Source organism: Larimichthys crocea, chromosome XII (genome assembly GCF_000972845.2).
Source record: "Larimichthys crocea isolate SSNF chromosome XII, L_crocea_2.0, whole genome shotgun sequence".
Lineage (NCBI taxonomy): Eukaryota > Metazoa > Chordata > Actinopteri > Sciaenidae > Larimichthys > Larimichthys crocea.
The window spans coordinates 22,057,538-22,081,967 of NC_040022.1; the positions used below are offsets into that span (position 1 = coordinate 22,057,538).

At 40.6% G+C, this 24,430-nt stretch overlaps 4 protein-coding genes across 5 annotated transcripts; all 4 read right to left on the reverse strand.

The window, feature by feature from the left end:
- Nucleotides 1-8,674: 8,674 nt before the first annotated feature.
- pvalb8 (parvalbumin 8) lies at nucleotides 8,675-11,279 on the reverse strand. Its single transcript, XM_010730714.3, has 5 exons — nucleotides 10,922-11,279; nucleotides 10,468-10,535; nucleotides 9,900-10,032; nucleotides 9,445-9,554; nucleotides 8,675-8,996 (listed from the first exon to the last, which is right to left on the reverse strand). The coding sequence occupies exons 2-5, from the start codon at nucleotides 10,526-10,528 to the stop codon at nucleotides 8,971-8,973; spliced, it is 330 nt and encodes a 109-aa protein (XP_010729016.1). The 5' UTR covers nucleotides 10,529-10,535; nucleotides 10,922-11,279; the 3' UTR covers nucleotides 8,675-8,970.
- Nucleotides 11,280-13,989: 2,710 nt separating this feature from the next.
- LOC104918846 (parvalbumin beta-like) lies at nucleotides 13,990-16,028 on the reverse strand. Its single transcript, XM_010730713.3, has 5 exons — nucleotides 15,922-16,028; nucleotides 15,400-15,469; nucleotides 15,159-15,291; nucleotides 14,364-14,473; nucleotides 13,990-14,273 (listed from the first exon to the last, which is right to left on the reverse strand). The coding sequence occupies exons 2-5, from the start codon at nucleotides 15,461-15,463 to the stop codon at nucleotides 14,251-14,253; spliced, it is 330 nt and encodes a 109-aa protein (XP_010729015.1). The 5' UTR covers nucleotides 15,464-15,469; nucleotides 15,922-16,028; the 3' UTR covers nucleotides 13,990-14,250.
- A 1,463-nt stretch (nucleotides 16,029-17,491) lies between these two features.
- Nucleotides 17,492-19,777, reverse strand: LOC104918845 (parvalbumin beta 4). The gene is made up of 5 exons (XM_010730712.2): nucleotides 19,675-19,777; nucleotides 18,710-18,781; nucleotides 18,447-18,579; nucleotides 17,984-18,093; nucleotides 17,492-17,788 (listed from the first exon to the last, which is right to left on the reverse strand). Exons 2-5 carry the CDS (start codon nucleotides 18,768-18,770, stop codon nucleotides 17,763-17,765), a joined length of 330 nt encoding a protein of 109 aa, XP_010729014.1. The 5' UTR covers nucleotides 18,771-18,781; nucleotides 19,675-19,777; the 3' UTR covers nucleotides 17,492-17,762.
- Nucleotides 19,778-21,516: 1,739 nt separating this feature from the next.
- pvalb5 (parvalbumin 5) lies at nucleotides 21,517-24,259 on the reverse strand. Of its 2 annotated transcripts, none has more exons than XM_010730710.3 (5): nucleotides 24,093-24,259; nucleotides 23,515-23,591; nucleotides 22,361-22,493; nucleotides 22,050-22,159; nucleotides 21,517-21,788 (listed from the first exon to the last, which is right to left on the reverse strand). In XM_010730710.3, exons 2-5 carry the CDS (start codon nucleotides 23,573-23,575, stop codon nucleotides 21,766-21,768), a joined length of 327 nt encoding a protein of 108 aa, XP_010729012.1. In that variant the 5' UTR covers nucleotides 23,576-23,591; nucleotides 24,093-24,259; the 3' UTR covers nucleotides 21,517-21,765. The 2 variants fall into 2 exon arrangements, with proteins under 2 accessions (XP_010729012.1, XP_019120675.1); XM_019265130.2 differs by lacking the exon at nucleotides 24,093-24,259 and adding an exon at nucleotides 23,876-24,052.
- Nucleotides 24,260-24,430: the final 171 nt, after the last annotated feature.

Consider the following 24,430-nt stretch of genomic DNA (forward strand, 5'->3'; position numbering starts at 1 on the left):
ATATATTTCTTTTTATATCGTTTTTCTATCGGCAAGATAGTAATAATAATAATAACAATAATAATAATAATAATAAAATAGTACTTTAATTATATATCAAAATAAATTGGTTGTTTTTTTTTTCCTTGTTGAAGCCCCCTGTAATTTCGTTGTGCTTACAGTATGTCTGTTGTACACTGACAATAAAAGTAAAAGAAAATAAAAAATAATTTCCTCCTGGGATTATTAAAGTTATTAAATTATTTCTGATTCTGATTCTGATTCTGAAAAGCTTTCTATTCTATTCTATTCTATTCTATTCTATTCTAATAAAACCTCATTTATATAGTTGAACGACTATTGGTCATGTCTTCACCATCCTAGAAAATCTATCTAACTTTTAGAGTTTAACTCCTCTGCATATTTTTTAATTTCTCTATACTTATTTAAATCCTATGAAAATGTTTAATTTTCCTATCTATCTATCTATCTATCTATCTATCTATCTATCTATCTGTCTGTCTGTCTGTCTGTCTGTCTGTCTGTCTGTCTGTCTATCTATGTATCTATTTGTCTATCTGTCTGTCTGTCTGTCAAAGGTCAATGGTGAGGTCAGGAAGGAAGAAAGTGTTCAGGAGCCTCTGATGTCTTATGCTTTATTATTTATTAACGCTTGGCCAAGGACACTCTCAAAGTTCATCAGAAGTGCCTGAGTCAGTCTCACATTCTGCCCAACTCATCCTGGTGGATAGACTTTAAACCCCAAGATAACACCACAAATACTATACGCCCAGAATTAGTTAAAGAGAATGTTTTTACTCATGGAGGTGTTATTGTCAGCATATTCTAGTCTGGAGACACAGATGTCTGTTTATGCATCTATCTATCTATCTATCTATCTATCTATCTATCTATCTATCTGTCTGTCCATCTGTCCATCTGTCCATCTGTCCATCTATCTATCTATCTATCTATCTATCTATCTATCTATCTATCTATCTATCTATCTATGTGTGTGCCATCCCAAAGCAGTAGGGGGCGTCACAGTATAATTTCTCACATCCCAATCTTTGAAAGCTCCTGTGGTGCAGAGGATATTCACAGTCATCATTAAATATAACCACTTTTAATCCCATCCGATTGTGCATCAGTAGTGTTCTGCAAAAACATGACCTATTCCTTTAAATTTCATGAATGGATGGAGTAAGGAATAATCAGAAACATTTTGCTCTGAATATACATACAGAGATATAGACTTAAGTACTTCTGAAACGAGGAGCTCGAGAAGTAAACATAAACATTAAACTACTAGAAGTAGATAATATATGTAATAAATATATATAAACATGTAGTGCAATGGTGCAGAGTGCAAATTATGCTAAAATAAATATAGTTAATAACACACACAGCATGATCAGCATGAGCATGTGTAGACTGTAATATTATTATTATTAATGATATTTACATGTACATGTATGGAACAAAAACTGAATTTTAACAATGAGAATGAATAATTTACCGGCACAGTGGATGTTTGAGACACAGGGTTCCTGCACAGGAAGTACACCTGACACTGCGTGTCTTGTGTTAACTGTTAATAAGAAATAAGGAACACTTCAAAAATGCATAATTATCTGGTGGTCTCACCTCACCTGTCTGTGGCTCAGCATAAACAAATCTGCACCTGTTCTGTGGCTAATTTCATAATGATCATTGCTATGTGCAAATACTAGTGCCACATTTTGGGTAAGATAAACGTGCAAAAGTACTATTATATGTCACAGTGTGTATAGCCACTTCTCCAGGCAAGGCAGCCAAGGTCAGCAGCCAAGGCTGACTAAAGTTTGATATGCAAAGTTGTGATTGCATTCAGTACAAAAAAATCAGTCACTACTAGTTTGATCCTTTTATGGAGATCAAATGTTGCTCCTGCTTTGCTTTAAATACAATTGGCCATATGTAATGGATTATTTTTCTGAAGTTTCTACATCTCCTATTTCTTCGATGACTTCTCTTAATGGGATGTAGTGCGAGGTGCAATATTCTTGTGAATTACAGCCCGCAAAGAAAAAAAAGTGCTGCAGTCAGTGGGGATTTACTTTGCTAAATTTAAAATGTCAAACATGAACACACGGTTCTCCACAGTGTGCTGTAAACTGAGCTCAGTGTATAGTTAGTAAGTAAAAATCAGTTACAGTATAGATGTACTCAGTGTCACAGGTGCAGTTTTAGCAAGCTGTCACTGAGCCGTTCATTTCTTTGACATTTTTGTTTTCACAAGTACCACGTGAGCTTGCACGGGCACACCTGTGTGTTTGTGTGAGTATGCAAGAGCTTTGTATTATTAAGTGGAGTCAACGGTCTCATCACTTTCAGTTTCAGCTTCAGAGACACGCATTAGTAGGAATCTAGGTGTGAGATAAGGTGATATTTCACACATACATTTCTACAGTCTGCCATGTTGCTTCGCCTGCAGTGGAGTTTTCTACCTTGTGACTCACACAGTCTGTCTGCTTGTATTGTTTTCTTGTTGTGTCATGCCTGACATCAATGTGTGATCTCTTGTGGCCAAAGAGCAGCAAACAGAGCGTTTCAGATCAGACTGTTTCAGTTCTACAGCGGTCAACCAATCAAAATCAATTAGCTCAGTCTAGCCAGTGTTAACACTAACAAATCTTTTGACTCAATGAAATCTGGCAACACAATCCTTTACCAGGAAGCAACTGAAGCGGCCGCCTGACACCGGCTGTCTTGTTTGACATCTTACATGCAGTCATTTTCTTCTTTACTGTCAGAGGAATCGGTGTATTACTGTTTCACACTTAGACCACATCCTCTCCTCTTCAGCTACAAGAGCCACCGCAAGAGAGGTTTAATGAAAATGCACAATAGAGCTTGCAGTTCCAACAGCCTGTTAACCCTGAATAATTCACTTTGATAGAGGGCAGGAAGAGTCGGGTTGGAGAGGTAGCTGCGGCCAACCTGGCAGCTTTACTGAGGTAATAGTCGGATCTTATGGCCAGACTAAGACCTGAGCGAGAAACTGAGACTACAGAGGGAGCTGAAACCTGACAGTACGCCGTGGTTCTTTAAATCATGTAGGAACAAGTTACATCTGTCTGTCAGGTTATACATACCATTGGTGTAGGATAGGAGCTTGACATTGGGCTTGTCGTACTCACATACAGATTTACTGGGTCAGTGACATTGATAAACAGTGTGTGAACTGATAGTCTTTGCGTAAAGTAGTAGTTAACTCTTTGGCACAGAGGTAGAAGAGACGACTGATCCCACTTTTAATTTAAAGGTCGAAACCAGAAGCTGTTTTTTTTGGTTTGTTTGTCACATTAGATCCATATTTACAACAACAGTACAAAAAATCACAGTAAATGATCGAATATTCAAACATACATATTAATATTATAATATTATAATGTCACCATTATATTTTATGCACGTTATATCTTGCACACTAAAATATTCCGCGTGCTGTGAACTTCTGCACACTACCTGGTGAATACTTTGCACATTCCTGCCCAAAACTGGGCAGCTCTTTTTTAAAATTTTAAATCTATTTTATATTTTCTAGTGCTTGATTTTTATATTTCTTCATATTTTTGCTTAATGTTTGTTATGCACCAAAACTCCAAGACAGTAAATCTGTTACATGTTCTGATTTTATTCATGATTTACCCTGAAATCAGTATCTAAGAAAGATATATATTTTAACATCTTATTTCTGTAACATGTATGTGTTTGCTAAACAGTTTTGCAACAGTTTAACTAAAGAGAAAATAATACTGTTAAAATCAGGGCAATTACTTGTTTGTGACATTATAGTACTTTTTCCATTATTTTATAATTTTACCATTATATTTTCACACTACAGTTCTGTGTATTGTGACAGTAAAATGTAAACGTTTTTTTTTAAGCCAGTTTGTATTTATGCTCTTTTATTATTGCTATTTGACAGTTTACTGTAGTTTCTACAACATTTTACCGTGTAGCACAAAGATAAGAAACACCTAGCCTAGATTACATCAATGCTATAAAGAGATTAAAGGGTAAAGGCATACAAGAGCATAAAATAATGCAAAAGCAAAATATGACATTAAGAGAGCAGGAGTTGCAATGTTATCAGCGTACTATGTTACTATTATCATAAACTATGTTTTCAGATGCAGACACTTGTGTACGTAATGTTGTCTGAGTTTTGGAATGCACCACGGGTGTAATTCAAGTTCGTGAAAGTACTTTTTAGCTGACTATGTTTCTACTTTTACATGTATGGATGTTGTAAGGTGTTTACTGGCCGTACTCCAACGAGACACAAACATTCTTTAGTTGTCCTCGCTCCAACCAGACAGTTTGCCTCCCATTATTCAGCTAGTTAAAGTAAGTTGTCTTGGATGACTCCTGCTATCTTATCTGATTGTGCCTTCTCATTTGGAAAAGTCTGTAAAGTACCTGTCTACATCTCCACGACAGCCATTACTCAGTCTGAGGGTGAGTCAGCACGTGTAACAGCTGCTCAGGGCTTTAAGCAGGGTGTGGCTTTTAGTTTAAATTGCAAACTTGCATTAGTCTAGTTAATAGACACAGCTCAATGCATGCATAATAACAATTAACAGATATTTAAACTATAGGCTCAAACCAGGCTGGAAATAGATTTCGAGAAATCGCCTTCCACAAATTCAGAGTGTGTAGCAGAACCAGCCATTGATATGTGCATGGCCTATCATTCATTAATGAAAGGAAGCTTCACACAGACATCATAAGTAGAGGCTCAGGACTAATGCTTGTTGGGGAACAGTGGCAGTGCTGTCATCCCCTGCATTATGGATAGAGTTCCTGCACAGAGCTCACAAAGCCCTTTCAGTCATCCTAACACGCTAGTTAAATCTTTTACGACGTTCCTCCCCGTTCAGACTATCAGGTAGCAACATCTCTGATAACTCCAGGCTCCAAAACACCAGGAATGGGTCAAAATATGATCAGCGTTCAGTCACGGCAGACCGTGCCGGGCGCACAGCAGACGTTCAAATGGTTCAGCTTCCCATTACCTCGTTTGCTTAAGCACTTTACGTTTGTTATCAGTTGAAGATGGGGTGCACATTAAAGTTTCACACAGACTTAATCAGTAAGGTGAGCCTGACACTCCTTTCTTGATATGAGTTTTTGGTGACAATGAAGCGAGGGGCATCAATTATTGAAGTGCCGGGCAGACAAGCAGGCCCGGCCTATGTGTCCATCCTAAAGCACCTATCTGGCACAGCATTCGCCCTCACATAAAATGTTAATATTAAAGTAAAGTAAAAGTTAAGTTACGTTTGGTCCCTTTTGTTTGTTACCCAATGCTGCATCCTAACATTTCAAAGTGGCTGCAGCTGCTACTACTGTTACTACTACCACTGGTAGTATGAGCTCTACGGCTGAATTCAGCTCTGTTGACATCTTGTTTTATGTAAACTCTGTTTATTTCTTTAATTATGAGAATGCAAAATTACAAATTCACGGGTCATATATAATATATTTAATAGATAATATGGTGCAGAATATTCCTCTTCGCCTTAATTCATTCTTTCTCTCCTTATTATCTCAGAAAATATATTTTTCTATTTTGATTTACCGTAATGTTTGTGGTAGTGTGTACCCTGCCTCTTGACCTAAGTCAGCTGGGATAGGCTCCAACCTCCTGCAACCATCAGGAAGATAGGCGGTTACAGAAAATGGATGGATGGATGGATGGATGGATGGATGGATGGATGGATGGATGGATGGATGGATGGATGGATGGATGGATGGATGGATGGATGACAGAATGAAACGTCTACATCATGTTACATCTAAAAAGTAAAGAATATCTAGCCCTCCTCCATGTTTCACCTTGCAGTCCTACAACTGCTTCTTCTTTTTCTTTTTTCATACATCATCAGCCCACCAGGACGTCACTGGCCTGTCAGATCTGCATCAGAGCTGCAGTCTCCCTTTCCTCCTTTGCCCTTAAGTCCACGTAATCCGCTTGTCACGTTATCTTGTACTGCTGTTCCAAAGCAGTACATCCAGCAGTCAGCGTCGACCTGTTGGCTCACATTTCCTTCCTGTTTACCACTCGCCTCTCATGACCCACAGGGGTCACAGCTCCATTGTGCGTCCCCTGGCTTGTATTACCAACTGGCTTCCCCAACCTTGTCCCGCTTTCAGTCATACACCCTGCCCCACTCCTGTTCCTGCTCCTCCACCCCCATGTCTGCAGAGTATCAGAAGCTGATAACAGCAGATTTTGATACATGATGAGCTAATTAGTACTGTGTCTGTCTGTGCTCTTGTCTTGATAGACAACATTTTGACTGTAAATGTATTTGATAAGATAAGATAAGATACACCATTGTTACAAATTGTGACAAACAAATAGAGTAAAAGAAATAAATATTAAGAGAAGAACAAAATAAAATAGAAACTATACAGAGTCAGCAAGTCTATGTTAACCAGGCTGATCTTCTGACAGCTCAGTGTGGCATCTGCTCACCAGAAAGACACCAGTGCTCATGCACACACTCACACACTGATGGCATAGCCTTCAGGAATAATTTGGGGTTCGGTATCTTGCCCTAGAACGACATGCAGACTGAGCCGGGGATCAAACTACAGATGTTCTGATTAGTGGATGACCTGCTCTACATACTGTTTACATAGTGTTTGTCTGTATCAATATAGATATTTGACATAGATATAATGTGGAATACGATTCAGAACATAACACAGCATATTAACATACTATGGTTTTATATGGTAAATTGTGGTAGTATGTCATATGAGATGTAAGTGTAAGATAATTTCAGATAATATGTGTGTGTGTAGCAATATAACATTGGATATAATGTCAAATATAACATGGTATATATGGGTGTTTGACTAACTATTAAAGGTCTAGTGTGTAGAATTTAGTTGCATCTAGTTGTGTAATTGCTGCACTGCGATCTCCTTACATCTCTGTAAAGGAGAAACAACATTTGAAAGTCCCTGTCTAGAATCAGTATTTAGTTTGTTTCAACATGGCGGCCTCCTCCCACTGTAGATATAAAAGGCTCAGTTTGAAGAGTTAAAGTTTTAAAGTAACAAAAATAAAAAAAGATTCTTATTTTCAGGCGATTATACATGCGTTGATATGTTATGAATATTATATTCCATGTCTGCCTTATTCTGAAAATCAAGGCCCCAAATCTTACACACTGCACCTTTAAACGATTTAACTCGTATGTATTTTATTGTTAACATCTCTGGCTTTAGTCACTTTTTATTGCAGAACGCTCAATCATTTATACTAAAACATTAATGGATTTGTCTTTCATTGTTGTAAAGAAATGTCTTTGATTGATATTGTCTGAAATAGTGAGTGTTTTTTTTTTTTTTTTAATTTCAAATAAATCATGGCTTTGTCACTTTCTTTCTTTCACTTCAACGTAGTGACATTTCTAACAAAAACACACTGAGGCCTCTCACATGCAGTTTTGGCCCGGCTGCAGAAGGAGCGCATGACTACACATCCTACACTTGTGACCACGACCTCATGCTAATACCAGGGTATGCCCCATAGCTCTGAGTAGCAGGTGTCTGCTGTAATAGCCAGCTTCTCCCTGTAATATACAGGTAATTGAAATGACACCAAGGTGGAACCACTGGAAGTACGTGTGGGACTCTGTATTTTGGCGCCTCTAGTGGGCGGGTGAATAGTGAGGTAGTTGTTAATTTTAATCCTGTGAATCCTCTAAGTGCAGAGAATGAAAACACTGCATGCTATTTAAAGTGTCTTGCAGGATGGATGCAGTGTTGTGAGATGATCAATCTTCCGTCTGAGAACGTGGGATGAGCGTAATAAAATCATTCTTCTTTAACGGATCCTGAGCAAGCTCTCCTGAGCTGGCAAAGCAATACATGTAAGGCTAGCCTTCACAGATATAGCATTCTGCAGGGTATGCATCTCCTAATGTGTCTCACACACAAACACTCACACTGATGCACCAACCCTGATGTGCGTGTATTTAGCCCATGTGCATGCTTGTGATTATGTGTGTTTGCATAGTTGGTCGTCTGTGTCTGATCTCTTATTTGAATTTTGCAAATGTGCCGGATTTTGTGCTTGTGTGTTTATGTGTGTGTGTGTGTGTGTGTGTGTGTGTGTGTGTGTGTGTGTGTGTGTGTGTGTGTGTGTGTGTGTGTGTGTGTGTGTGTGTGTGTGTGTGTGTGTGTGATTTGTTGCCCCATCCTGAGTAGCACCAAAGTTCAGCTGGGTTTATTTACAAAGCTGAGGTCAGGTGTCACTCGATCCAGCCTTGGTGACACTCAGGTGGCCATCAAGGTCACCTCCTCAGGCTTTTTCCCTGCGTTAGCTCTATGACTGCCTGAAGTCACACACACCTGTATTGTACTGTATATAAGCTTCAGTCAGAAACACTGTGTTTTCAGGATATGTCCTGTTACCTAACACTGTGTGGAGCTGTGAATATTTAAGGACACCACAGAGGAAAACAGTATGACTGTGTTTGTTTTGTGCATAGGCACATCTGGATCAGTACACAAAGGATCATCAAACATTTCACTCTCATAACTATATATATATTTGTTCTCATCTCAAGCCAGGTGTAGAGGACAGAAACACACAAAGATGCCACAGTTTTTGGATTTTATTATTTTATTTTCTCAGTAATTTGATGAATCGTACATTTATTTTGGGAAATACAGCTTTATGGTCTGTCTAAAACGATGAAAACTGAGGGGGGAAAAAAAATCTAAAAACATGATGAGATAATGTGTGTGGACCAAAGCGAGCCTTGCAAAAAACAAAACAAAAAAAAAAACCCAGAATTAAGACATTTTATCTAACCAGATGGAAAATGATCGACTAAAACTACAAGCCCTTGAAGCAGTGGAATAGAGGGGTAGGAGGCTGAGAGGGGGTCAGACTGAGTTGGGGTGATGGAGTCCAGATGTTTAGGACAAGACCATGGCCTGGAACTCTGTGGAGAGAAAAGAAAGCACATTAGTTAGATGTGACACCTGATTATTTACCTCATCTGCATGATACCTGCCTCAGTGTGATGCCGAAATATTTATATTTAGCGACAAGAAAACCATTAGAGGGAGAGAGAGCTCCCATTGTAATGATCTCAGTGCTGCTGCTGTTGTGCTCTCGAGTTTACAGCATGACATTGACCCGATTTGTCTAATCAATTAAACTAATTCACAAATCTAATATTACAAATGGTTACATTATGCAGACGTTGCTTTCGAGCACCTGCTGTGGAGGTAGACATGATAGCTGCTTGTCTTACCTTACTACTGAGATTCTGATCTACTTCTGTTTCCAGCATCAACATATTTTGTCAGTCTGTCTATTAATGGTGAAAAATGTGTTGTGGTTTTCTAATCACACATCTTGCATAATGGGTATATGGATCCGCTCACCGTCTGCTCCAATGCGGCCATCGCTGTCGTCATCAGCAGCACTCAGGAAGCCCTTGGTCTCCTTGTCTGTCAGAACGCGAGCCCCAGGAGTAAACCTCTGGAGGAAAAACCTGACGTACACAGAGCCACAGGCAGGAGTCAGTAACAAGAAGGAAAAACAGCTATAACCACAAAGGCACCACAAAAGTCCAATCAGCCAGAAAACACAACTTCTAATGTGTTTTTGCATCTGTTATGTTCTGAGGTTGATACGTTTAAAGATGCTGCTATTACTTAGGTAACAGGTGACATGTAATAAAGAAAACAATGTGAGTTTGTGTCATGAATATTAGCCCTTGGAAGTCCCCTTCTCAGCTCAACAATGGAAATGTAATTTTCCAAGAAGACAGTCTATTGAGCCACCAGCATATATAGCCAAAAGTCTGTAGTAGTCAGTGAACTGTCCGGTGACTCACTTGAGCTCTTCCTCCTCAATAAACCCGCTGGCATCGTTGTCCAAAATCCCGAAAACCTTCTTCACGTCTGCGGCAGACTTCTTGGTGAGGCCACATGTGCTGAAAAATTTCTTGGGGCAGAAGGAGTCTGGTGCTGCAGGAGAACAGAGATTTAGGAACAGCAGGAGGTCAATTTCAAGAAGTCTAGTCTAGTATTAAGGTCTCTGTGATATTAGCAAATCCTCCGACAATTTATGTCAGTTTAAATTATGGAGACATGATAACAAGGTATCATTAAGTGTGATGTGAGTGATCCAACCTTCTTCTCTCAGTATGAAGAACATGTATATATATATATTACATTTTAACCTCCAGTGATAACACTAACACCACACCTGGACCAATTGATGCCCATAAAATCAATTTACAAAGCCACAAACATACATATATATATATACAATACTGAGCCCTGTATGCATTTATGTTTCTTATCATCAAATAGATCCAACCACTCTGCTGACTGCATAGACTCCAATAAAAATATTGATAGAAGTAAGAAAACAGTAATGATATTGTTGGAAGATGATACCTTGGCACTCCTTGATAGCACTGTCGATGGCATCAGCCGAAAGGATAGCTGAGAGGGACATTTTATTCCTGTAGAAGGAACAATTGTTAACACATGGAGCCAGGCACAAACTAACAAAACACTGACACTGATGGAGAGCAGAAGGTGTCCACACTGACACTGAGAGTTACAGTCCATAAGATCTTAATAAGAGTTCTTAAAAGTGAGAATGAGAGATAAGCTCCAGTTTCCTCAAGCTACTTACTGTCTCATCCTGTAGATTAAACATGATAGAACTTACTCTCCAACGCAAATAAGTCGCCACTTTTTACGCACGAAATGATTTCACCTGAGCCTCTAAAGTGCAGAGAGAATGCGTCTCTACAAAAGCAAATACAAAAAAAGAAAAAAAGGAAAAAAAGAAGAAGCAGCAGTCGCTCTCCATCAGCCTCCTGGAGTCCGCACAGCAGTTTACCTTGTTTAGAGGGGGAGATCTCGCCTGGTCGATGATCCAGCAAGGAGAGGTAAGGCTCTGTGGTGACTGCTGTCTGTCAAGGCGGATTTATATAGGTCTGATTGCAGTGACAATAGGGATTGCTTGAGTTACCTGTCTATGGATCAAATTCTAACTGCCCGCCCCTGATCCAATTTCTCAGCTAACTAATTAACCTTTACTATTTATAACGCCCAGGGACAGAGAGACCGGACCGTGGACATCTGTAACGCCCTTGTAAATAGCAAATTAAGTTAAAAAAGAGCATTCTTCTCCCCACCCGACACTCCCTCCTGTCATCCCCGCACCCCTCCTCCTCCTCTTCTTACCTCTAGAATTATATAGCACAGTAAATGCAGGGAGGCTGTAATGTAACTGCAATCTCTCCCTCTCTTGCTGTTTCTGTCCCCCTCCTCCTCCTCCTCCACCCTCACCACCCCTACCCTTTTCATGCAGATATCCTTTTACAGGCAGCAGTCCCAAAACGAGCACATCTGAGCCACATCCAACCCCCAAATGTGCCCTTATCATTACATTTGAGGTGAGTTATGGGAAATAAATAAAAAAAAAAAACTCACTGACATTGAAATGTGTTAACCGTGTCAACAGCATTGGTAAGAGATTAAGAGGTCACAACCTCTTTGTGCGTCCTGTGGCGCTTCACCTGCCCAGATCTGGATATAAGACATCTACACAAACATATGGAGTTCATATTATGTGCAAACAAATCTAATTTAACCCCCTTAAAAACACAGCTGAATTTCAGGGACGTTTTGGAGCCTTGTCGCTCATCATACTGACAGAGGAGAGACAGTCCTGCTAAATTGCTTTGTCAACTGTGCTGATTAAGGGACCCGAGGTCACCCTCTGCTGTGCAGTCCCGTCTTCATTGGTGATGATGATGCATTATGTGCAGTGCCCCAGGTATTCAAACGCAACCATTTAAATAGAGGCGTAACAGTCAGAGGTCATGCAGGGCAGAGCGCTGGCTTCATTTCTGCTGGATCATTTCGTGTTTCGTCCAGCACAGAGCTGCTTGTCTGTCCAGCTGCAAAGAATGAACAAATTCAGGTTGTCTTTTTTTTTTGAGGGCATTTGAGGCCCCAGGCGGGTCTGACACACAAACACATTCAGGGGTCATTAAACTCATTCCTGGGAGAGTGTTGGCTGCAGCAACGCATGGAAAAATGAGGTTATTCCTCTCCTTGATGTAAAGGTTAGTTGAAGGTGTGCATATGCAGCCAAAATGTGTTTGAGTGGGGGGAATGAGAAAGACAAACGTTTATCAGATGCTCAAGTTTAATAAACAGCCAGGTCATGTGGAGATATGAACTCGGATCGCAGGATGTGCTGAAACCTGACACTGAGGGATATCCTTGAATATAACCAAAGGCCCCCGGCCACCTTTCTCACATTAGAAGTCAGACAATTGGTACCAGTGACTGTGCGCTTGTGGCCCCTTTTGGCAGCGCTGAGTTCTCGCACGCGTCAGCTGGCGACCGTGAGCCGCGGGGATGTTGGCCCGATGAAGTGTGATGACATCCGCTAAAGACCCTTTTAAACATTATTTACAGGGCTGGCTGACAGAAAACAGAAATCAGTCATTTTATTTTATTCTGTTTCATTTGTGTCGTCGTGTTTTGGACACCACTTTTACGCGTTGTGGACGCACTGCAGCTTTTTGTTTCACTCTCCGGCAGCACCCTGGCGTCTCTCTTCATTGAATAAAAGCTTGTATCTCCGGCGCTTTGTCATTGTCAACCTTTCCTAAACCTAATCCCGGCGCCAACTTGTTAACGGGGGGCCCCCTCAACGACAAGTGATGTCCGATAGTCTACTGTAAGGAAGTTGGACTCCTGAGCAGGTTAAAAAAGAAACTCAATTATCTCCTGCAGCATGTGTGTGAAAAAGAGACTGAGGACACCGGATCGAGAGCACTGATGTGACTTCATCCACACCCGGTGCATGATGTCATGCGCAATGTTGATACCTCACAGACTATACTGTTACTGATCATTTATTCATTTACATTTGCTAATGCTCTTTAGGAGCCTCACTCCTGGACATATCGATTGGCAAAGAGGACGAGCCCACCTGCATTCTTTCGGTCACGTTCTGTTTCTTTGAAATAATCTTAGCTCTGACATTTATTATTCTTTGTGGATGTGTGTGTGTGGATGAGTTTTCCTCCTGATGGGAACAGACACATAACTCAAAGGCACGCTCAGAGGGATGTTTAAAGGGAGTCAAATGTCCAACAGCTGTCCCCTTTTATTGTCAGATGATTTACAGTAACGTCTCATCTCTGTTTGGTGCGTCTGTCCCATCTCCTACTGTTAATGGACCTAGCTCCATCTAGTGGCTGCAGTGTGGAGCTGCATGACTGCGCACAAACACACACACACACACACACACACACACACACACACACACACAGCCGTATGTATAAATATGTGTGTGTGCATTTGATGTGCAGATTTATAAACCTATAGTTATGGGTGTGTCAACAGTTTATCAAATCAAATCAGATTTCATTTGTATAGCCCAAAGTCACAAAGTACATTTGCCTCAGAGGGCTTTACAATCTATACAGGGAGTGACACCCTCTGTCCTTAGACCCTCGGTTCGAGTGAGGAAAAACTTGCCCACAAAAAAAACCTTTAACAGGGAAAAAATGTGGAAGAAACGTCAGGAAGAGCCACAGAGAAGGGATCCCTCTTCCAGGACGGACAGACGTGCAATGGATATGTATTGTACAATTACAATGACTGACAAAATGACAATGAATCACAATGAATGATAAAATAACCACAGTGGCAGATATGGTAGCAAAAATGACAGTAATAATATGTGTTTATGATTCTTTTCTTATTCTTTAGATGCTTTTGCAACACTTATGTGTTCATATGTCATTTCAATAACCGAATAATAAATGAATTAATAAATCAATAACTTAATAATTTGAGAGACAGAGGGAGAGCGATAGAGTGTTGAGTGTTTTTTGTGAGATATGGGCTATGAGTTGAAAAGATACAGCGTAAACAATAGAAAAAGATCGTAGCCAAAGAATATTTATTTCTTTTTCGTTCCTGGAAAGTGCATCATAGGTTTTTACAGTAAGCAAAATTCATATTTAAGACATGAACACAACCGAGCGACATTCACAATCATCATTTTGGACAGTGTGTTGCATAGGAGGAAACGTCTCTTCAGCAAATGTATAAAAATTATTTATATTCAGATGAAAACGGGGGAGGTCTACGTGGGCTTTGTTGTTCCATCATGGCAGGTGTGGTTGGTCACTTGACTTTCTATTTAATCATGGCAATGAACTCTGTAGGCAGACAAGAAAACACATAGTTGGTATCTGTTTCCAACAAAACTATCCAAAGATCTATTAGAACCAAACTGCATGAGTTCATACCGGCAGCTCCAATCTTGCCATCACCGTCAGTGTCACCAGCCTTGAGGAAAGTGGTGGTCTCAGCGGGGGTCAGTTCACGTGCACCTGGGCTGAAGGTCTGCAGGAACAGCCTGTTAACACACACACACACACACAAACAACTGGTGGTTATTTCCTGATCTCCAAGTGAGTCTTCAACAACATGATTGCAGACGGTCCATTCAAATATTACTGGACCACAAATGTGTGATGTGACATCTTGATTAAGAGCAAAGTAAAACATGTACACCTATTAAGAAATCTGATTTATCGGGCAGGTGGCTGAAGGGTGGTGCTGTGTGGGTTATGTACGTTTATGTAAAACAGGTGGCTATAGATAGTTTGACCTGTGGCTCCTTCATTCCTTCATTCCTCTCCAAGTTCTTACAGACATAACTCACTATTGTTTGCAGCTGAAAGAAGATGCAACATTGATGGGCTCATGGGGCCCCCAAAAAAATGCAGCAAAAATACCCCTGCCCTATGCTTAACTAAGCTCCTGATACACAGCTCATTCCTGTTGACATCATTGTGTGTGTATATTTGTGAAATAAACGGTTCCCTGTGTGTTTTTTAAGTGTTATACTCACATAATAAATCTATTTTTAACTTTATCTAGGCTTTGTAACTTTTATTTTATGACTCCTAATTTTATTTGCCCATGGCCCTCAAACAGCCTGAGTCCAGCCCTGTGCACCCAGTGTCTTAATGTACTGCTCTAATGTGTGTGGATATCTGTTAAGGACAAATTCAAGTGTGCATTTCTTTGTGTCTTACTTAAGCTCTTCCTCCTCAATGAAACCACTGTTGTCCTGGTCAACGATATTGAAGGCTTCGTTCAGTACAGCATCGGGTTTGCCGTGCAAGCCGCATGCAGCGAAGAACTTCTTGTGACAGAATGATCCAGCAGCTGAAATAAATAAATAAATAAATATTCCACCTTAAAATTACAACAATGCTCCAAAAAAGAGAGAGAGAGCTGTGGCTGTGATTTTGTAATTGTAACTTAAAAAGTCACCTTTGCACTCCTCCAGGGCTCCAGCGATGGCAGCATCAGTCAGTCCGATTTTAGCGAAGGCCATTTCGATCTGCAGAAATTTAAATGAGACCGATGATTAGACTTTTTAAAGCAGCACATGTCAAGTGATAATCGCTTGGAACATTGCAGCATCACGATTTGTTGATTGCATGGATCTTTAAGAAGTTGTAATGACATTCAGACAACAGAGCAGCAACATCAGCAAACTGTTAATCATCCCAATTAGAAATAGATTAGAATAGAAACATATGAGAAATCAATCAGTCCCTTTCTTTCTGAGTGGCATGTCTGATGTTGCATTTCCAAATCCCACCCGAGATTGACGTGTTCCTTATAGTTAGATGCTGGGAGACCAGTAATCCATCCACAAAAAAAAAACGTATTCTTTATTTTTTGATGCTGCATTTCACCGCAAAGTCCAGTTAAATCTTTCAAAGATGCCATGCGTGATGCTGCGGGCTTTTAATCCCGGATTTCTTTCCTCCGTTCATTCAAACTCACCTCTGGCTAATGTCGTTGCTTTGTAGGGCTACGGATGATTACAGACAAGCGTCCAGTCGACTGAAGTGATCTTCCCTGCTCTCCTGATGACCTTTTATAGTTCCACTCAATCGGAAATCTGAAGCATAAGATAACTGACACCGCTGAGGACAGCAGGGGAGGGAGGATGGGCTGGGGTGGCGAAAATTCGTCTTGTGGCCAGAGAGCGGTCTATTTTAAGTTTCACAAATGAAGACGCTTAAAAGGTGCGTTTGAAGAAGTCTTTAATATCCCCCCATCGCTAAGAATAGGCCTGCGCACTGCTGAGCAGGGCGAATTGGAAGTGCTGCTGGCACCACACAACCGTATTCAGGAGGGTGGATACGGAGCGTGTGTGCGTTAGAGCTGGTGTAATTGGGTCTTTTCCCTCTTTTCGTGCTACATTGTTGATTTGTAAAGCATGGAGTATTGTAGTCATTCATATTTTAGGGTCAGAGTATATATATAGTATGGGTATAAGAGTCCTAAACTAAAACCAATTAGCCCAGATTGTGTCAGACCGTGCAAAGATCAATTATATTATATTATATTATCAATTATTATATTTATTTGTGTGTTTTTTTTTGCTGTTTAACACTCCTTCCTCGCATGTGTCATGTTGTATTTAATGTTTGTCAGATTAAGCCTGTATTTGAGAGGTTTGTAATTTACGAATTAAACCATGAAATGTTTAAAAGCACATGGAAATGTCCAAGCTGTTTCTGTTTCGGTAAACTCCTTCTCAATGGTTCATCTTTACAGTACAGTCTATTAATAATATCACCATTTGTAATGCTGAGTACAGCTTTGGCCTGTAGGTGGCAGCACTGTCCCACAGGGTAATACTTGACTGTTTTGACCACTGGTTGACGGTAACAAGCTCAAGCTGTCATCTGTTAGGCTTGAGGGTTTACATATTGCTGACTTGCAGTCCCCCGAACATTCATAACTTCCCCTGGAAGTGTAATTTAACTGTTAACCTATTTAAATGTGGTTCTTTGCCAAATATGTCTGAATATTTCCCAGAGAACTGAATAAATGAATTGAATAGTTTGTTCCGAAGCCCTCAGACCACCAAATATCTGCATCTATGCAACCTGCTGAAAGGTTGCTGATGTAACAGTGGCTGTTAATAGCCCTCCTGTTGCCACAGCATATCATCTAATTGACTACGCAGCAGTTGGTGGAGAAAAAGACCTTGGAACAGACCAGCTAATTACACTATGTTTGACAGCTATCCATTGCAAACCTCCCTGGATCCAGCAAGCATGTGAACAAAAAAACCCAAGGGCCTTTCCTACTGCGTTTGCCAGTTTGTGGTCTGAGTCTAGCCCCCCCCTACTACTAACTAATTATAAAAACAAGTGCTGGGCAGGTCATTTCAAGACCTCGCATCACCTCTCAAGTATTTAAAATCCCTAGCAGGTGGAATCACTTTTCGCACCGCTTCTTCCTCTTCCCATTGTGTTGACATAGCCAGAGCTATGTGAATACATTGGGTTGTATGAAACCAAAGAGTGGACCAATACAAAGACGACTGAGCTTAAGCAGATCACTTTACACCAAAAGAGTATTTATTCCTGGTTTTTCACTCTTCCTCAAAAGTGCAGATGGTGTTGTACAGTTTGCACAAGTCATTTTTTTCAGAACATTTAACACACCTGAATAGCATTCACAGTAAAGTATGTGTTCCATGTTGAGAAAAATAATCGCAGGCAACTCATAAATAAGGTATAAAAAAATATTCTTTCAGCTGATGATTACTGAATCTTGCAAGGAGCTTGAAGTTCCATGAAAAGAAGTAGATCTTGGTCAATGGAAATTTATTGCTTTACAAGGGCAGCAAACTCTGCGAAAACAGAATAAAACTGCCATTAGTAGTGAACACAATGTTATTCAGATTCTTGTGCCATCATGATCTGGACTAATTGGAAGACTTTAAGTCGGTGCAGATATTAGAAGTATGTGTCCACTGTTAAAAGGCATCAGAATTGATCTTGTATAAATATCTGCTACATTTGAAAGATATGCAGGAAAGTCTTACCATCAACTCCGATCTTGCCATCACCATCACTGTCACCAGCGGCAAGGAAAGTCTTGGTCTCGCCGTCGGTGAGTGCTCTGGCGCCAGCAGAGAAGTTCTGCAGGAACAGTCTGAAAGGTGGATAAGACAGCAGGAGTTAGAGTTAGGAATATCTCAGGCTACATTGATTGATCTGTTGTGAATCACTCTGCAAGTTACCCTTTAGAGCACAGTCTGAGATTTTAAGACAGAAGTGACAAAGTGTCCAAATAGGGTTTTAAATGTGTAATGTCTCAAAATCTTCAGGCTTCATTAAACCTTGTTTTTAGTGCAAAAAAAATGTGAAGCTTCATTAGCAAGTGTCCAGGTGAGTGGAGAGAGTAAAGCTACCCTTTGTTTTTCTAAAACATAGAGCAGATCTGGTGCATGTTTTGGTGCTTCGGAGGCGTTTCTTGTTTAAGTGTGCATTTCTTAAGTGTCTTACTTCAGCTCCTCCTCCTCAATGAAGCCACTGTTGTCCTGGTCAATGATGAGGAAGGCCTTCTTGACATCAGCCTCAGACTTGGCGCTCAGGCCGCATGCCTTGAAGAAGGTCTTGTAGTTGAAAGAGTCGGCAGCTGAAACATACATGTTAACACCATTAGCACCTGGCAGACTGCAGATTTCAGTGATTTGTGCCAGCTGTTTTAGCAAAACTGCAATTGAGAAAATTGAATCCTGTATATGTTGTATATTATGTATGCTCACCTGCGCAGCCAGCCAGAGCTGCCTGGATGTCAGCATCACTGAGAACACTGCTGAAGGCCATTTTTTCTTATTCTAAGGGAGGAGAGAAGACAAGGCTCAAGGTCGGTATGAGCATCTCAAATCCAGCACAGTAGTCATATCATTGCGTTGCAAATATCCTTCTTTAAAAGCACATCTGTCTACAATGGCTTCTATTCTAAGGGGTTGAAGTGCTCTTAATTAACTTTAGATCACCATATATCAAGCACTGCCTGAGGTCTGTGGGCTAAAATCATGCACCAGTGTCCAGATAACTCTCAAGTATTAGACAAGGCTATTCTTCCTCTAGCTTCACAAGAGAATGAAAGTTCAGGCATTAATAACATTAAAGCATCTAGAGGCATAAAATGTTCCCTTGTTACTTTTTGGTCTAATTCAACTAATTAATTGTTTTAATTTGAAAAGTAGTCAAGCAGCATCACTGGCCCTGTGTGTTTCTTTTTTTCTTTCTTTAAAAAATCTTTTCTTATTGGCTAAAGATTTAGTCTTTGCCTCCGGGTGTGACACACAGACTTGTTTATCCCACCGTATGCTGCTATGGCACTAAATAGAAGATGCTCCCGCTGAGATGGCCAAATCGCAGCAACATAAGTCACTGCCACAAATAAACATCGCAGCTGAGGAAACGCAGTGATGTCAAATCGTGTCGATAGCTGAGTGATGTGATTTTCTCTCTTTCTCTCTCATCCTGTAAATAAGCGCAATTATCATCCACAAAGTTGCTCCTTAGAAGAAGAAAAAAAATCAAGTGGCTTTTCCTTTGCGCACTGATTAAATCGTCCTGTGGTTCCGTATAGTTGTTTTTGCTATGCTGGTTCCATTTCTCCCTACAGTTAGTCCACGGGAGTCTGCTGGTCTGAATCCCTGTCCTCCCAGAGCAATCTGACCGTCAGTGTGGCCTTAGCGGGGGCGCACATCCCACTCACCTTTGCGCTGCGTTGAGGCGAGTGAAAACCAAGGCGGACTCGAGTGAATGCCACAAGCCTCGGTCCCTCTCTCTTATATATGCTTGAGCAACACCATTTACAGAGCTTTGAGTTTCAGTATCAGGTACCAAGATGCATGGGTTTCGAAAAAATGTGTCTAGTAGTCTTAACCTATTTTTAGGCGAACAAATGAGGATGCTACCATATGTGAGGAGGCCTATAGACGTGTGGAAACCCGAGGAGACCCGCTCCTCACTGGACATGATACACTCATAAGATTTATGGACAACATTTAAGATACTGATACCGATGCTGTAAGTTTCGTCTGAGCATATTAATGAAATGAATGGACACGTGTGAGCGTGAAGTCACTCTAGGCCGTGGGTCATATCTCCTAGTTTAGTTTATGTAAAACCACTTGGCAGCCAAATGAACACGCACCGAAGAGTCACAGCCAATTGAACTGCTAAACACTTTGTTATTCAACAGAAGGAACATTAAGTCACGCACGGCCTTAGACATAATTCATCACTTTGAAAGGAAATATCCCGACAGGCCACTCATAGCTGGAAGGAGTGCTTTCATCTTTGTGTTATCACTATAATATTATATATGATTATAAAGACGTGCCCCCCTGTGATCACTATAAATCCGCAGTCCAACATAATTACTTCATAATATATGTTTATCTTTAATAATACCAGTCTGTGTAATCTGTTCAAGGGTTATGTTTATTCAACTGTTCGGTTATTTCCCATGTAGTTTTGTATGCTTCTTAGTTATATCAAGAGTTGATGGTAAATTATTAGAGTCAGGCTTTCCATTTTTGCTTCTGAAGGATTGGTGTTGCAACACCTCCCTGAGGTGGTCTCGTATGATAGATATTTGCGGTCTCAGCCAATATGCTGTCCCCTGTCATATTAACCAGCTCCATAGGCTACCGTCCATCTCTATATGGCTCATTTGAACTGGGACAAGTTAGCAATATGTTGACAACTCATTTTACGCTTCCATGGCACAAAACGCAGCTCGTTTTTCCTTACAGATGAATGAACTTTATTAAGACGGAGTCCGCCCTACCCCTCCTTCCTCTCCCTCTCTTCTTCTTCTTCTTCTTCTTCTCCTCCTTCTCCCCACCCCCCACTGATGAATGTGTTTTTGTGGCCCACTTGGCCTTTTCAGGGGAAACCCTGAAATGTAAACCCATATCATGTTAACCTTCATTGTCATTTAAGCCTACATGGGACATCCATCTCGGATAGTTCTGTAAACTGATGTATTTTCCATAATTATGGTGGATATTTTTTTTACCTGGTTCTGCAGGAATTCAAAATCCGTCCAGCAGAAGGCAGTACTAGTCCCAAATAAGGAAAACACGTGGCGTTAAAAGAGGGGTCTCATTTATTTAAAAATTGGAGAGAAAAAAAATCCACAATTTTGAAACCAAAGATTTTCTTAAAATTGGTGAAATATAACTTTTCATTTGCGGTAGAATATAAATTAATCTGCAGCAGTGAATCAGAATGGGATTTTCTTTAGTTGATGAGTACCCACTACACTTTATGCTAAATATGTCTATTCTTGATTTATATCATAATCAGCCACAATATGCTCACTTTATGCACTTTATGCTGCATGTAAGATAATCTGATCCCTTATAACTGACCATGGACTAATTTTGTCTAATCTAACTTTTTTTTGTATAAATGTAGTCATCATACAGTGATTTTATATTTCAACCACTGAAAGCTACAGTAGTTTGAGTCTTTCATGAAATATTGGCTCCTATACTCTGCCATAAAATGAAATGAGACACAGCACACACTGATATCACACCTCAAATACATTTATTAATCCATTCCAGATACCTTATTAATTAAACACACAAACACAAACTAATATCCAGCTGGTCCACCAAACATTTTATGCATTATTGTATCACATCAACAGGAAGAGCAGCAGGCAGGTACAGATTTATCTGAGGATTCTGGTCTTTTTGTGTCAAACAGTCTGGAAAGTCAGTATTTCCATAAGAAACCCATTATTTAAAATAGGGGAAAGACGGTCGTGAACACGTTGCGTTTATTCTCTTTATTTCAGGATATCACAGAACTCTGTGGGAGAAACAGAAAAAGTGGATTCAGTCAGCAATCATACACACAACATGAATCAAGATGATTAAACAAAAACAATTTTATTGCTATATTGAGTGCTTATATAGTGTTTTTTGTATGCGCTTTATTTTTAGACTGCAGTTTCAGCACTAAGTGATGGACAGCTCCCCGGGCTCATGGCTCCTTTTCTCATCAGCTCTGCCGACAGCTTCCTCTTCTTCTTCTTCTTCTTTTTTTTTTAGATGTTTTACATGCACCCACCTTCCATCCCAATCTTGCCATCACCGTCCTTATCTCCTGCTGCCATCAGAGCCTTGGTCTCAGCCACAGTCAGCTCTCTCGCCCCCGGAGAGAAATTCTGAAGGAACAGTCTGACGAGTGCACAAAAAATATATATATATCAGCGATAAGTTAAACCTTATATCATTCGCTGATGACATTTTCTCCGCCTCTGGGGCTTTCTGAACTGTCCCTCCATCACTCGCTCACCAGTCACCACCCCCACTGGAGTGAACAAGGGAGTTACCGCACAAACACAAATACACATCCATCTGTATCACACACATCCTTACTTGAGCTCCGCCTCTTCAATGTATCCACTCCTGTCTTGGTCCAGAACTGTAAACACTTTTTTCCCATCTGCCTCAGATGAGCCAGTCAGTCCCACTCGTGCAAAGAAGGACTTGAAGTCGAATGTCCCCGGAGCTACAGAAGGAGAGAGAGAGAGAGAGAGAGAGAGAGAGAGAGAGAAAGAGAGAGAGAGAGAGAGAGGGAGAGAGAGAGGGAGAGGTCAGTCACACAATGACAAGAAGTATGGTAGGTGGCTGAATAGAGATGTCACATTTGCTCAGATGACTTTCATTCTTCAACAAATGACATTTTCCAATAAACACCCTGTAGCGCATCACTGTCTTATACCATCATAGGCTATGTCACTATGCCACTGAAACAGCCAAAGCACACTGAATATTGCCCTGCAGGTCTAATGCAAACCTTAAATGTTAAAAGCTGTTCAGAGTGAGTTACATTCATGCAACTGAAAGTGATTCGATGACATTTGCCTCCGCAGTTTGAGGAATTAAAAGACTGATGCTCCGATTTAAAAATACATAACCTTAGAATAAGTTAGGAGATGGCGGGATGTGATTTGTCTGCTATCCCAGCTTTCGTCAGATGTTTTAGTTTGCCATCCATCTTCAAATAAACCTTAAAAATGCTTCCTCCTTTTGCAAAGAAGTACGGCGGGCAAAGGTTGAAGTTATTTTGCCTAAAACGTTGCCAACGGGAGAGGGGGATTACTGAATAAAGGGCATATAAGCACTGACATTTGATATTCATCAGAGCGGTTGTGCTGTTTGCCTTGTCATGCAGACATAATTGCTAGAGATAAATGATTAAGAGCTTTGGGATATGAGGGCTGTATAGCTTGTGTGATTTTGGTCTTCTCTATGTGAACGCTCAACATAATCACTTTGGTATCTCGGTGGTAACTGCTCTCCTGCCACATGGCTGCCTAGTTACCTGCAGACTCCCTGCCCCCCCTGTGAACAACACACCTCACAGGTATCCCCTGTGGGAGTGGGTTTAACAAAGCCTCTCTCTCCCTCTCTTTCTTCCTGTAAAATGGGTGTGGACGTATATTCACCCACTGCAAAGTATGTGCTAATGTGTTAACAATTAGATGCATGTAAAGTGTGTGTCTCCCGGTGTGTACTGCGTGACTCACTTTGACAAGCCTGGACTGCAGCCTTGATGTCCTCGTCGCTCAGCATCCCTGTAAATGCCATGATCCTCTGTAGCTGCCTGAGGGATACAAACACACGCACATGCACAGAGGTAATGCAAAGTGACAGTAAATGAAAGTGGTGCAGGTGTTTTCTGCTGTCAGGTAACAGTCAGAATAAGCATGATCATTCCTCTGTGGGTAGTCTGCAGGTACACCAGCACTGTCAAAAAAACAAGGTACTGAGTTACATTTTATCAGCAGGGCTGTGCCATTTTCAGAGTAAACATGTTAACAAAAGACATACCTTTGTATTGCTTGTCTCAGAGAGATGAACACATATATTTCATCATGTGATAATTACCTGATGGTCTGAGCTTTGTTTTAAACCTGAATTGATTTTTTCCCCACAGAGAAAGTTATTGCAACTTAAACATAAAGAAGCTTGAGCATCCTATTTTCCGTCTATTAAAGGAAAAGAACTGAGATGCACTAAGACACAAACACACACAACTGTCACCTATCGTCACACACAAACATCAGCGTGCACAAATGTTTTTGCAAAAAAGCTTAGTACTCACCGTGCTTCGGGTGAGGGTTTTTTTTTTGCGCTCTCTGAGCCAATGATGTGCAGATCTCTGCCTCTCTTGCTTTCTGCCTACGAGCCACTGACACTCTCTAGCAGCTTCGTGATCCAGAGAGTAAGAAGCAACCTGACGTATCTGTCCTCAAACCCAGGGAGATTTACTCCACGCCACACAATGCCTCCTCCTCCTCCTCCTCCTCCATGAGTTAATCAGAGCAGATAATTTTCTCGTACGTATTGTTTTGCAGACTTAAGAAACAAAACAAAACAAAACAAAAAAACAAGCATGGTGATACAATCTGAAAATCAGAAATATAAATATATTTTAAGTGT